Source organism: Pelobates fuscus, chromosome 12 (assembly GCF_036172605.1).
Source record: "Pelobates fuscus isolate aPelFus1 chromosome 12, aPelFus1.pri, whole genome shotgun sequence".
NCBI lineage: Eukaryota > Metazoa > Chordata > Amphibia > Anura > Pelobatidae > Pelobates > Pelobates fuscus.
Genome location: NC_086328.1, coordinates 33,585,192 through 33,599,354, shown reverse-complemented (window position 1 = coordinate 33,599,354; position 14,163 = coordinate 33,585,192). Strand labels below are relative to the sequence as shown.

At 41.0% G+C, this 14,163-nt stretch overlaps 1 protein-coding gene across 1 annotated transcript in view; it reads right to left on the bottom strand.

Moving 5' to 3' along the window:
* The window catches only part of LOC134579080 (inactive hydroxysteroid dehydrogenase-like protein 1), a 41,335-nt gene that overhangs the window by 17,244 nt on the left and 9,928 nt on the right, over nt 1–14,163 (bottom strand). The window contains exon 4 of the mRNA XM_063438243.1: nt 11,738–11,968. Within this exon, the coding sequence (XP_063294313.1) occupies nt 11,738–11,968 (231 nt within the window). The remainder of the gene's footprint in view (nt 1–11,737; nt 11,969–14,163) is intronic.

Sequence of the window (14,163 nt, the reverse complement as noted above, 5' to 3'; positions counted from 1 at the left end):
AAAATCACCAAGACGCGTTTCGCCAAATAGGCTTCCTCAGTTGGTGAATATTCAGTGTGAGTAGTCTCTTTCCTCTTAATATATTCAATTTTGGCGCCCTTTTCGTCCGTGGAATGCATCCGATTTCGTCAGTGGAACGCATCACTTTCATCAATGGAACGCACCGTTCATTTCCTGTATTGTCATGTGATCGGACAGCCTAATGTTTTTGGGAACGCACGTGCGTTCCACCCCTCTCCACATCACTTTAAAGATGTTGATGCCAACAGTTACATCGAAATGAATAGTTGCCGTTACCCACCATGGCTTAAGAATGTTCCAAAAAGTCAGTTTCTACGAGTACGTAGAAACTGTACACAAGAGACTGATTACATTTCCCAAGTAGAGAAAATTAAAGAGCAGTTCTTAGATAAGGGATATGAGACTGGAACTCTACAAAACTGCATTGAGGAAGTTAAAAAGATTGATAGGAAAGATTTTATACATTATAAAAAGCCACATAAAAAAACTGTTGATAAACAGACTAAATATGCCTTTTATATGCAATTATAGTGGTAATAATCAAAAAATCAATAAAATTGTTACTAAATATTGGCCAATCTTAAAAGAAGATCCCGTACTCAGACAAATTTTACCTAAATCGACCAAAAATGGTTTATCGTGGATGTAGGAATTTGAAACAGTTTTTAGTGAAAAGTAGTTTTAGAGCACAACCTCCAACACATTTTTTAAATAAAAATAAAGGGTTTTATGGGTGTGGATCCTGTCTTGCCTGTAGGGAAACGAATAACACTAAAAGACACATAACTTCATTTACATATAAAGATAATAAGGAATTTATTACTAAAGACCAGTTAACATGTTTCTCGAAAAATGTTATTTATATTCTAAAATGTCCCTGCAACTTAATTTATGTTGGACGAACAATCAGATGCCTACACATCAGAATTGCCGAACATATACGGAATATAAAAAAAGGTTTAGAGACACACAGTGTCTCACAACATTATAAAAAGTGCCATAATAGTAATCCAAAAAAATTAATATTTTGTGCAATTAAATTAGTCTCAAAAAATTGGAGGGGAGGAGACTTCAGTAAAAGGATTGGTGAAGAAGAAATGCGATGTATTTACAATTTTAATACTCTTATTCCAAATGGTTTGAACCAAGATTTTGAATTATGCCATTTTTTATAATATTTTTCACAATACTTTTTATAATGTATATTTTTTATAATTATATTTTTTATAATATTCTGATTGTATATATATATTAATTGCTTCCCCTTTGTTCAAATATATATATATTTGTGGCACACATTAGTTTTGTAGGACCTTTACAATTTTATATTCATTATATGTTCTCAAAATATCCTGGTATTTTATACTTTCTTTGCTGCTTTATATTGAAGAATTATACTTTTTTTTGCTGCCATTCTAATTTATTATATTGTTCTACTATTATTGGTCTTCTTGTATGACTATGTACTACCTTATATAAATATATAAGATGGTTATTCATTATATTTATGTTAATTTTAATGTTATTTCATTTTAAGGTGTGTTCCTCTTTAAATTCTCGTTGTTGGAACGCATGTGCGTTCCACGGTCATCATGCCCGCCGGTCCTTTGGTGTAGGAAGCGGATGTGGAGAGGGGTGGAACGCACGTGCGTTCCAAAAAACATTAGGCTGTCCGATCACATGACAATACAGGAAATGAACGGTGCGTTCCATTGATGAAAGTGATGCGTTCCACTGACGAAATCGGATGCGTTCCACGGACGAAAAGGGCGCCAAAATTGAATATATTAAGAGGAAAGAGACTACTCACACTGAATATTCACCAACTGAGGAAGCCTATTTGGCGAAACGCGTCTTGGTGATTTTGGTGACTATATGGACTTTGTTTTATGCTGCTTTATTTCTTGAATAAATGTTATATTTTATTTGAAGCAGTCATTGTTCCTGTAGCATCCTTCTCATCTGCTGGAGTGGGATTTGGATCTCCCTTAAGAATCCTATTGCTATCCAGACTAGAGCCAGGTTATTTTATGGCTCTATTTTTGTGAGTGTGCCATTTAAAGAGATAGTGATCTATTTCTGTTTTATCAGATTTACACAATTGTATCTCCCTCTGTTTCTGTTTCAGTTTTCTTTTTGGCTGTAATATTGAAGAGAGGGAAGTATTTACAATATTTGTTATCCACTGCTCCACCTATTTGTTGCACTATATTATTGTATTTGTGAAGGTGAAGGGGATACCTCACTGGTGTTTTGAGCAGTCTTTATTTCTTTGGGACATACTTGTTTTGTGTGTATATTATTGTTGATAGTGGTTATACCCGGGGGACTTGGACTTTTGAGTATTTGTGGAAGAGAGACCCGGCGGTTAGTGCTATCGTAGAAGAGGCCTAAGGGGTTATGAGACAGATGTAGATCTGATTGAGCGTGGCATATGAGCGCGTAACGCATTACTGGGGGGCATGGACGAGTGATATGAGAGAGTGGCGAGTGAACAGTGAAGGCTGTCTGAGGCCTTAACCCCTTAAGACCGCAGCCAAATGTACAAGTTGTGATCCAAAAAAACGTAAACAAAACCTGGCATTTGCGCTATATGTCTGTCCAACCATAATTCACCTCTTTCATATTAAATGCACCCCCCATTATTATATATCATTTTATTCAGGGGAAACGGGGCTTTCGTTTAACATCAAATATTTAGGTATGGAACATAATTTAATATGAAAAAAATATTTAAAAAATGGGAGAAAATAATTTTTTAAATTTTTTTAGTTCTACGTGACATTCTAACTGTGAATGTCATAATACTGTTTGCTTTTACTGCAATACAATACACATATTTGTATTCAGCGATGTCTCGCGTGTAAAACAGTACCCCCTATGTACAGGTTTTATGGTGTTTTGGGAAGTTACAGGGTCAAATATAGCGTGTTACATATTTCAGTTTTTTTACATTGAAATTCGCCAGATTGGTTACGTTGCCTTTGAGACCATATGGTAGCCCAGAAATAAGAATTACCCCCATGATGGCATACCATTTGCAAAAGTAGACAACCTAAGGTATTGCAAATTGAGTATGTCCAGTCTTTTTTAGTAGCCACTTGGTCACAAACACTGGCCAAAGTTAGTGTTAATATTTGAAAATGCAAAAAACTAATTTGAACGCAAATTTTGGCCAGTGTTTGTGACTAAGTGGCTACTAAAAAAACTGAACATACCCTATTTGCAATACCCTGGGTTGTCTACTATTGCAAATGGTATGCCATCATGGGGATAATTTTCATTCCTGGGCTACCATACGGTCTCAAACGCAACCTGGCGAATTTTAATGTGAAAAAACTGAAACGCAAACCTTATATTTGACTCTGTAACTTTTGAAAACACCATAAAACCTGTACATGAGGGGTACTGTTATACTCAGGAGACTTCGCTGAACACAAATATTAGTGTTTCAAAACAGTAAAACGTATCACAACAATTATATCGTCAGTGTAAGTGCCATTTGTGTGTGAAAAATGCAAAAAATGTCACTGTCACTGACGATATCGTCGTTGTAATATATTTTACTGTTTTGAAACACTAATATTTGTGTTCAGCGAAGTCTTCCGAGTAAAACAGTACCCCCCTTGTACAGGTTTCATGGTGTCTTGGAAAGTTACAGAGTTAAATATAGTGCTAGACAATGTAATTCCCTGAACTTTTGGCCTGGGTTGGCAGGCAGGTCCTGCAAATTGTAATTAATAAAATGACCTAATTATGTAAAATTATTACATAAATATATGCGTAGAATTATTATATATATGTGTGTATATATATATATATGTGTGTATATATATGTATATAATTTTTTTTAATTATTTTTATATATATATATATATAGGTATATACATAGTGATATATACGTATATACTTATGTATATAGATATATATATTATTTCGTTCTACATGTATTTTGATATCAATATATATATATTAATTTTAAAATACAGTTAGAACGAAATTACGCATGTTTATATATTTTTTATCTATTTTTTTTTATTATTTTTTTATAATTTTTTTATTTATTTTTTTAACGTATTTATATATTTATTTATTTTTTATTATATATAAATATATATATAATGAAAATTATATATATATTTAATCAATATCATTGTACGTGTATTTTGATATTAATATATATATATAATTATGTATATATTAATATTAAAATACACGTAGACAGTGTATGCATATTTATGTGTATGTGTGTATATGTGTGTATATATATACTTAGATCATATATATAATAAATATATATATGATCTAAGTATATATAATTTATTTTTACACTGTTTTAACATTTTTTATTTTTTTTTCAGACAGCAGGGGGAGTACCTGTCATTACAGGCACTCCCCCTGCTGGCAATGCCTTGGACGGCTATGCCGTCCATGTGATCGCGGGGTCCTCGCAAGGACCTCGCGATCACATGGCCCTGGGCAGCTGAAGAGGACGCAGGGGGACTCCCTGGGCTCCCAGGTAAGTCCCCCATACCGCGATCGCCGGCGTGGGATCGCCGGCGACCGGGTAAGTACATAAGATCGCAGGACGTACTATGCCGTCCTGCGGCTTTTAGAGCCACCAAAATAAGGACGGCATAGTACGTCCTGCGGTCTTAAGGGGTTAAGAACAAAACTGAAGTATAACAAATACAGAAGTTTGAAGAAAATACTATACCTGGGTATAAGGGGCAGGAACAATAATTTTGGATATTTTTTTGGAGAGGCAAAACTGTAGATGCTATCGTAGAAGAACCTAAGGGTTTTTGGGCCAGATGTAAATCTGAGTGGGCGTATCGTATGAACGTAGTATGAGTAGAAAAGTAAAGTGATATCTGTCTGATTTTTTAACAAACCAGGAACAAAATAATAAGTACTATACCTTGATCAACCCCTTAAGGACCAAACTTCTGGAATAAAAGGGAATCATGACATGTCACACATGTCATGTGTCCTTAAGGGGTTAAAGAACAAGAAACAGGGTTTTTTCAATATGGAAGGAGCAAACGGTTGGTGCCATTGTAGAATGGCAACCAGGATTTTTTAAGGCGAAGAACCCCTGTTTTGCAATTATTTGACGAAATATATGACAAAAGTATAATCTGTGGAGATCAAAGGAACATGTTTTAACAGGACTGAGATTGACTTGTACGTAAAGGCATGGTATAATATTGTGCTAGTAGCTGCTGCTGTAGTTTAGTGCAGGGAAGCTATATTTTTTACAGAATAGGACAGAGAATACCATAAACAACCACTAGGTGGTGATAACAGGCCAAAAACTAGGTATGTGAACAGATACAGGAAAATACAATGAAAGGTATGAATGAAAGTTTTCCCAATCTATACATGTCTTGCATTATTGTAGTAAACTTTACTGGCATCATCCCTTTCCCACATATTTATACTGAGGGGGTGAGGGGGGGGTAGGGGGGTGGGGTAGGACCCCCCAGACGGGTGGCCGCATAGATGCTGACATGAGGGGACCGTGGGTGGTCCCTGGTAAGATTTCCGACATGGGGGGGGGTGGGGGTGTAGGACCCCCCAGACGGGTGGCCGCATAGATGCTGACATGAGGGGACCGTGGGTGGTCCCCGGTAAGATATCCGACATGTGCGTTCCGGCCCCCCGGTGAGACCACAGTGCGGTGTGGTGGGGACCGGAATGTAACTCGTTTAGACTCACGGTTAGCTAAAAAGCCGGACCGCCGAAACCGGAGGAGTTTAGCCGTGCAGCCAACACACCAGACACCCGAACCGGAAGTGACGCGAACCAGGAAACCCGCGAACGGGAAGTAGATCAAGGAACACTTGAACTCGAACGTCAGAGGTGAGTAGGGGCTGGTGGTTTAAGTAGGGGACTTACTCCTCCCACAAATTCAGGCCTAATGGCCTTTCTACATATATATATATATTACACACACACACACACACACACACTACAGCACCCCTCACACTACACCACTACACTCCAGATACACGTTAGATCCCTTACCCAACTCTGGATCATCTAATCTACACACACATACACTAGATCCCTATATACACTCTGAATCCTCTACACACACACGAACTCATATACACACTCTGGGTCCTTTACACACTAGATACCCTACATACACACACACTGGACCACCTACACACACTACATTCCTGACATACAAACTCTGGATCCCCTACGCACACACTACATTCCTTGCAAGCAAACACAAACACACACTCTCTACAACCCTTACACATACTACAGCCCGTATGCACACACTCGCTACATCCCCTATACACACTATGCCCTCTATACACACACACTCTCTACAGCCCCTAGCCACACATATTACACCACACACACAAATGAAAACGACCTATTTACACAATACCACACCACAATCGGCTCCCTCTACACACACGCAATCCCACATGTAGGCTCCAAACACATGCACCATACGCTTTCCTGGTGGTATCCCACTTATGGAGACAAGTTAAAACCAAACACAACGCAAGCATGTTATTAAATTTGCTTGTGCTGCGCAGAACAAACACAGGGTCCTTTTCCCATGCTAGAGCTCTTCAGTGGGGTTCTGCGCATTGTACCAACATGCCCACTTTGAGAGGGGGCATGCTTGTCATTAGTGATGACAAAACACACCCAGTCTGGACCCACCCCTTTCTCAGGGGGCCGCTGTGATTGAAAAATGCCCGGACCAAATTTTTTTCCCAGTCCTGCCCTGCTTATGGTACATATTGGACTACAGCCTAATTCAGCTTATTTAGGAAGTCCCCAGACTTTTCACCATAGTAGGGGTAACTTCGCTATAATTTTATCAAGCTGATACATTGTTCCAACACAGAGACAGTAATTACAAGACTAATGTGCATGTTCGGCAATCAAACTTTCTCACAGGAAAGCATTGAATCAAGGAAACAATTTTGTTATCACGCAGGCTGTGTGAGACACAGCCAGGGGAAGTTTGGCTAGGGTGGCATAAACAGAAGCAAAGTGATTTAACTCCTAAATGGTAGAGCATTGAACAGTGAGACTATAGTATCCCTTTAATCCACATCAGACAAGGCAAAACCAGGGCCGGACTGGGAATGAAAAGCAGCCCTGGAAAAAAATTCCATACCAGCCCCGTAATGCATCGCGCCAGCATAGTGCGTGGAGAGAGTGCCGTTTGTGCGTGGAGGGGATCTGTGTGCGTGGAGGGGATCTGTGTGCGTGGAGGGGATCTGTGTGCGTGGAGGGGATCTGTGTGCGTGGAGGGGATCTGTGTGCGTGGAGGGGATCTGTGTGCGTGGAGGGGATCTGTGTGCGTGGAGGGGATCTGTGTGCGTGGAGGGGATCTGTGTGCGTGGAGGGGATCTGTGTGCGTGGAGGGGATCTGTGTGCGTGGGGGGCTTTGTGTGCGTGGGGGGCTTCGTGTGCGTGGGGGGCTTCGTGTGCGTGGGGGGTTTGTGTGCGTGGGGGGGTTTGTGTGTGTGGGGGGGTTTGTGTGCGTGGGGGGGTTTGTGTGCGTGGGGGGGTTTGTGTGCGTGGGGGGGTTTGTGTGCGTGGGGGGGTTTGTGTGCGTGGGGGGGTTTGTGTGCGTGGGGGGGTTTGTGTGCGTGGGGGGGTTTGTGCGCGTGGGGGGGTTTGTGCGCGTGGGGGGGTTTGTGCGCGTGGGGGGGTTTGTGCGCGTGGGGGGGTTTTGTGTGCGTGGAGGGGTTTTGTGTGCGTGGAGGGGTTTTGTGTGCGTGGAGGGGTTTTGTGTGCGTGGAGGGGTTCTGTGTGCGTGGAGGGGTTCTGTGTGCGTGGAGGGGTTCTGTGTGCGTGGAGGGGTGCTGTTTATGTGTGGAGGGGTGCTGTTTGTGTGTGTGGGGGGTTCTGTGTGTGTGGGGGGTTCTGTGTGTGTGTGGGGGGGTTCTGTGTGTGTGTGGGGGGGTTCTGTGTGTGTGTGGGGGGGTTCTGTGTGTGTGGGGGGGGTTCTGTGTGTGTGTGGGGGGTTCTGTGTGTGTGTGGGGGGTTCTGTGTGTGTGGGGGGGGTTCTGTGTGTGTGTGGGGGGGTTCTGTGTGTGTGTGGGGGGGTTCTGTGTGTGGGGGGGGTGGTTCTGTGTGTGTGGGGGTGGTTCTGTGTGTGTGGGGGGTGGTTCTGTGTGTGTGGGGGGTGGTTCTGTGTGTGGGGGGGTTCTTCTGTGTGTGTGGGGGGGTTCTTCTGTGTTTGGGGGGGTTCTGTGTGTGTGGGGGGGTTCTGTGTGTGGGGGGGGTTCTGTGTGTGGGGGGGGTTCTGTGTGTGGGGGGGGTTCTGTGTGTGGGGGGGGTTCTGTGTGTGGGGGGGGGTTCTGTGTGTGGGGGGGGGTTCTGTGTGTGGGGGAGGAGAGTAGTGTGTGTATGCGGGGGGTTAAAGCATTGATATATTTATATTTAAAAAAATAAAAAAACCTTTTTATTACTCCCCTCCCCCCTTACCTTTGGTCAAGGCCCAGGGGAGAGGGGGAACAGCTTCAATTCAATCCCTGGTGGTCCAGTGGTGGCACGTGCTGTTCAGCCTGCAGCTCCTCTGGCTGCAGGCTGACTTCGCTCTCCTCCCGCGAGAACAGCAGGCAGGTCGGAGCGTTGCCATGGTAACGCACGGCCACGCTCCAACCTGCCTGCTCGCGGGAGGAGCATTCTCGGCTCGCTTACTGCTTCCTGTTACACCGGGTAGGGGAACAGAAGCTCCCCTACCCGGTCTGCCTGCTCGGCCACGCTACATTCTGTGACCGGCAGGAGGGGAGCGCTTCCCCTCCTGCCGGTCACCCTGTAATTGCAGCCGGGGCTGGTGCACACTAGGCGGCCGTGCACTGGCCCCCTAGTGTGCCGGCCCACCGGGAAGTTTCCCGGTGTCCCGGTGGGCCAGTCCGGCCCTGACCAGGGCAAACCCTGAAAATGAGGAGGACACAATTAAACATTGTTAGATTTCTCATACTCAGTTGCAGGATTCAGTAGGTGTACATAAAACACATATTTGTTTAAAATAGGGGATAAGTAAACAACATTTTAATAATCCTGGAAAGTCACAGTTCCTCTTTAACTAAATTAAAACATCCCTGCTTTTCCAATAGTAACTCCTTAAAGTACTTTGCTCTATATTTATTCTACAGGGTACTGGGGAATACTATGAATACTAGGTGAGTGTATCATGAACAATTTTATATTTCTAATTGTGAAGAAGGCATCTGAAAGCCTAAAGCAGACTATGGACCTACTCCCTATAAATGAAAGCCCCTTAATTCTCTAGCAGACTACTTTGCAGAGCAGATGGTGCCACTGATTGCACTCCTCTACTGCTTGGAACTCCAGAGCCCATGACTCAATTTCATAACAAACATTAATTCTCACAGCCCCCGTGCACCTATTAACTTCCTAGAACCGTATCTCCATACCGATTTAAAACATCTATACAGGAAACAACTTATGTGTATATTGAAATTCACATACTACATAATACCTAGACTATATCCTATCAGCTGGTTGTGGACACCCTGAAGTGGACATAGAGCGTAGGCAGGAGACCTGTCTATCAGTTCATTCTCTCACAATTTCCTTATATCCTTACACTGATCAGCCACAACATTAAAACCACCTGCCTAATATTGTGTGCGTCCAAAACAGCTCTGATGTGTCGAGGCACGGACTCTTGTTCTGTATTATATGGCACCAAGACCTCAGAACTTTAAGTCATGCAAGATGAGAGGTAGGGCCACAATGGATTGGATTTGTTGCCCCAGCACATCCCACAGATGCCCAATTGGATTGAGATTTGGGAAATTTGGAGGCTAACTCTTTGTCATGTTTCTTAAACCATTCCTATGTAATCAAAAGTTTTTCAAATAGAAGTGTAAACTCCTGTGTGGGGGTCAACCCCTTATAATTGAATCAATATGTAAGTGAACTAAATCAGGAGTTTGTTAGGGTAAGGTCATTTCATCCCTAGTTGTCAGGCATCCTTATGAAAAAATATATAGTTAAAACTTAACGTTTAATTATATATGCAAAATATTAAAACAAAATTAAAAAGGATTATTTAAACACCCATAATAAGCAAATAGGTTGTAAACATTATCTTATCTGAAAATCAGCCTGCCGCATTCCCTCTCTCTGACATTACCGTTCGTATCATGAAAACGGACTCACATAACTAAAGTCCTACTTTGAAACAATGTGTACTAAAGGTTCCAACAAATTAGATTTTTTTCTTTGTAAATTGATATACATTCACCACTTTAACAAGAGTCTCTCAGATACATCACTAAGTGGAATATTGGCAACAATAATACCCCCTACTTATAGGGAAACTACACCAACAGTGAGAACTGGCATATTTCACTGCTTAGTAGAGCGTTCCTCCCTCTTTTTGCTACAACATACCTCACAGCATTCTAAATACCTACGTTTGACCAGTAGAGGACAGCACTTTTCTGTTCGATCTACCTGACATAACAGTCAAAATCTATAGAGTTAGATCAGAAAATATTACATCTTTCTGGTCTTTCCATGTGACAACATTTTAATCTATAGAGCATTCAGCTCTTAGTTTTATCCAACTATTTTTGTTTTTCATGTGTTTTTTCGTTTGTTATTACTATTTACACTTCGTTACACTTGATGAAAATTTGGTATTATGGGTGTTTAAATAATCCTTTTTTATTTTTTTAAAATTAATTAATGTATTTATTTTGCATATATAATTAAAGATTAAGTTTTAATGATATATTTTTCTATAAGGACTCCTGACAACTAGGGATGAAATGACCTTACCCTAACAAACTCCTGATTTAGTTAGCCAACATCTTACAAACACAGAGAATAGGGATATTATAACAGCAATGTAAACACACGCAGAACGCATTCTCAAGTAACAGAAACCTTGACAGGGCACTTAATACTTGGAAGAGATCATATATATATGGTGGGAACCATAAAAGCGGTATGTAATAGATTGATAGTGGTGCATGTCGGTTGTGGTGTACCGAAACCGATGTATGGTAGGCCTGTAAATAAAAGAGGGCCCACCAAGGTAAAAGAATAGAGAAAGCAGAAAATTGGATAAATAATGGGGAGAGGTGCATGAATATATATATATTAGGGTGAACTTAAACACTATTGGACAGAATCATCACCCAGCGCCAAGAGGTGTAACGTGGGAAGGGAGTAGGAAGTGTCCCCTAATTATTGTTATAATAAAAATGTAGTGTTTTGCAGGGTCCTGTAACTTCAAGGAAGCTTGCACTACACACAGTGTTGCCATGGTTACCTGGCAACCCCATGACCCTTTTGATGTGAGGAGCATGTCTTGCAGCCAGAACTGGATAACGGGTGGAAGAGGCACGGATCCCCGGTCTTCAAGGCTGCTGCACAACTCCCACTGGAGGTTAAAATTGCTGAACAGCGCCAGAGGTATGACCGTTTTAATGTTGTGGCTGATCACAGTGTATATTTTATGCTTTGTGGATATGATCTAAACCAAGGGTGAGCAAATGATAGTTGCCAAGATGTGGTAGTAATGCAACGTCCATGATGCTTTGACATTTTAAAGGCTGGCAAAGGATCATGGTAGTTGTAGTTCTACCAAATCTAGGGCTCTAATTTTTGCCCAGCCCTTACCAAAACTGTTGCTCTGAAGCCTTCATCAGTCACCTCCATTATTCCCTTTTCTTCCACTACTTACCTGAAGGGAGTGGGAATAAGATCCTGATGTCCTTCTGCATAGTCCTATGGTCCTTACAGCTTGATAGGCTGTGTCTTTTGCCAGAGGAACCAGTATGGACTTTCTCTTAAAAAAATTACACATAGGGCTTGTCATGTTTGTAACCACAAAAAATGGGGTCAGGCTCTGTATAAAAATTCCCTTAGAAGAGTATTCATGGTATAAAGCTTCAGTTAAATTGTCCAGGTAAGTCTGAAAGCAAGAAGACAATTGATGGTTAATTAAATACAATTAAGTTTACAGCCAGGACTATTTAAGCATTTTACACCATGTTTATTAAGTGTTCTTGCATAGCAAGACCACTTAATGTTATCTCACATATATATTACTAGAAAAGCTACAATTTCTGGGGAAATTGTGAAGTGTTCTTGCCTCCACCAGTAGTCTACAACTGGAGTGGGCGGAGTAACTTATATCATTTATATAGCACATTTAATTGCAATGTTGTTGCACAGTTACATTAAACCATACATTTATAAAAAAATTAGCAGGTGTAAAAGGCTTTGTCTATGACATCACTTGCTGCTGCAGCCTGGCACAAGTCAGAGTATTTTGGCGGTTGCCATCTTCAAACGGTCGTATTTTAAAAACTATCAATCCTACAGTGAATAGCTTTATATTGTGAGAATCACAAGACCCAGACCTACCTTTTGTTGTATAGTATGTCTCTGAGATATTAACAATGAAGGCACAGTCGCAGTTTAGAAATTGCCCTTCAAATGTGAGCTTTGCAGAGTGGAGTTTCAATGAATGTCAATGGACTGCGTGAGTTGCAAACAAATGGCCATATTGTGAAAACTATAAGGACTATGGCTTAGCTGTGGACATTTTTAGTGTCAGCAGGGATAGCTGAACGTTTTGATATAAGATTTGTGTAGGTGGGCCTGAAAATGAGGGAGTGGTGGCAGTTTAGAAATCATGTCCTGATTTTTCAGATTTTGCCAGCTCCCACTCTAGCTTTGCCATTCATTCCTATGGGACAAATTTCGCCACAAGAACGACGATATTCCGTGAACCAGTCGGCAAAACGTTCCACAAAGTAATAGCAATCCGATCGGGAACAATCTGCACGTTTTGGTAAATTTTTGTCTATGTAGTGTAAAAACTGTGGGAGGAGTTAGGGTGGCAAATTTGGCTATAATAAGAATAAGAAGAATAATAATAACTAGAAAAGCTACAATTTCTGGAGAAATTGTGTGAAGTGTTCTTGCCTCCACCAGTAGTCTACAACTGGAGTGGGCGGAGTAACTGTTATTATTTATTTATATAGCACATTTAATTGCAATGTTGTTGCTCAAAGTGCTTCACAGTTACATTAAAACATACAGTTATAAAAACATTAGCAGGTGTAAAAGGCTTTGTCTATGACATCACTTGCTGCTGCAGCCTGGCACATGTCAGAGTATTTTTGCGGTTGCCATCTTCAAACGGTCGTATTTTAAAAACTATAAATCCTACAGTGAAGAGCTTTATATTGTGAGAATCACAAGACCCATACCTACATTTTGATGTATAGTATGTCTCTGAGATATTAACAATGAAGGCACAGTCGCAGTTTAGAAATTGCCCTTCAAATGTGAGCTTTGCAGAGTGGAGTTTCAATGAATGTCAATGGACTGCGTGAGTTGCAAACAAATGGTCATATTGTGAAAACTGTAAGGACTATGGCTTAGCTGTGGACATTTTTAGTGGCAGCAGGGATAGCTGAACGTTTTGATATAAGATGTGTGTAGGTGGGCCTGAAAATGAGGGAGTAGTGGCAGTTTAGAAATCATGTCCTGATTTTTCAGCTTTTGCCAGCTCCCACTCTAGCTTTGCCATTCATTCCTATGGGACAAATTTCGCCACAAGAACGACGATATTCTGAGAACCATTCGCCGAAACGTTCCACAAAGTAATAGCAATCCGATCGGGAACAATCTGCGCGTTTTGGTATATTTTTGTCTATGTAGTGTAAAAACTGTGGGAGGAGTTAGGGTGGCAAATTTGGCTATAATAAGAATAAGAATAATATATATGTGAGATAACATTAAGTGGTCTTGCTATGCAAGAACACTTAATAATATATATGTGAGATAACATTAAGTGGTCTTGCTATGCAAGAACACTTAATTATTAAGTGTTCTTGCAAAGCAAGACCACTTAATGTTATCTCACATATATATTATTAAGTGTTCTTGCATAGCAAGACCACTTACTGTTATCTCACATATATTATTATTATTATTATAGCCAAATTTGCCACCCTAACTCCTCCCACAGTTTTTACACTACATAGACAAAAATATACCAAAACGTGCAGATTGTTCCCGATCGGATTGCTATTACTTTGTGGAACGTTTCGGCGAATGGTTCTCAGAATATCGTCGTTCTTGTGGCGAAATTTG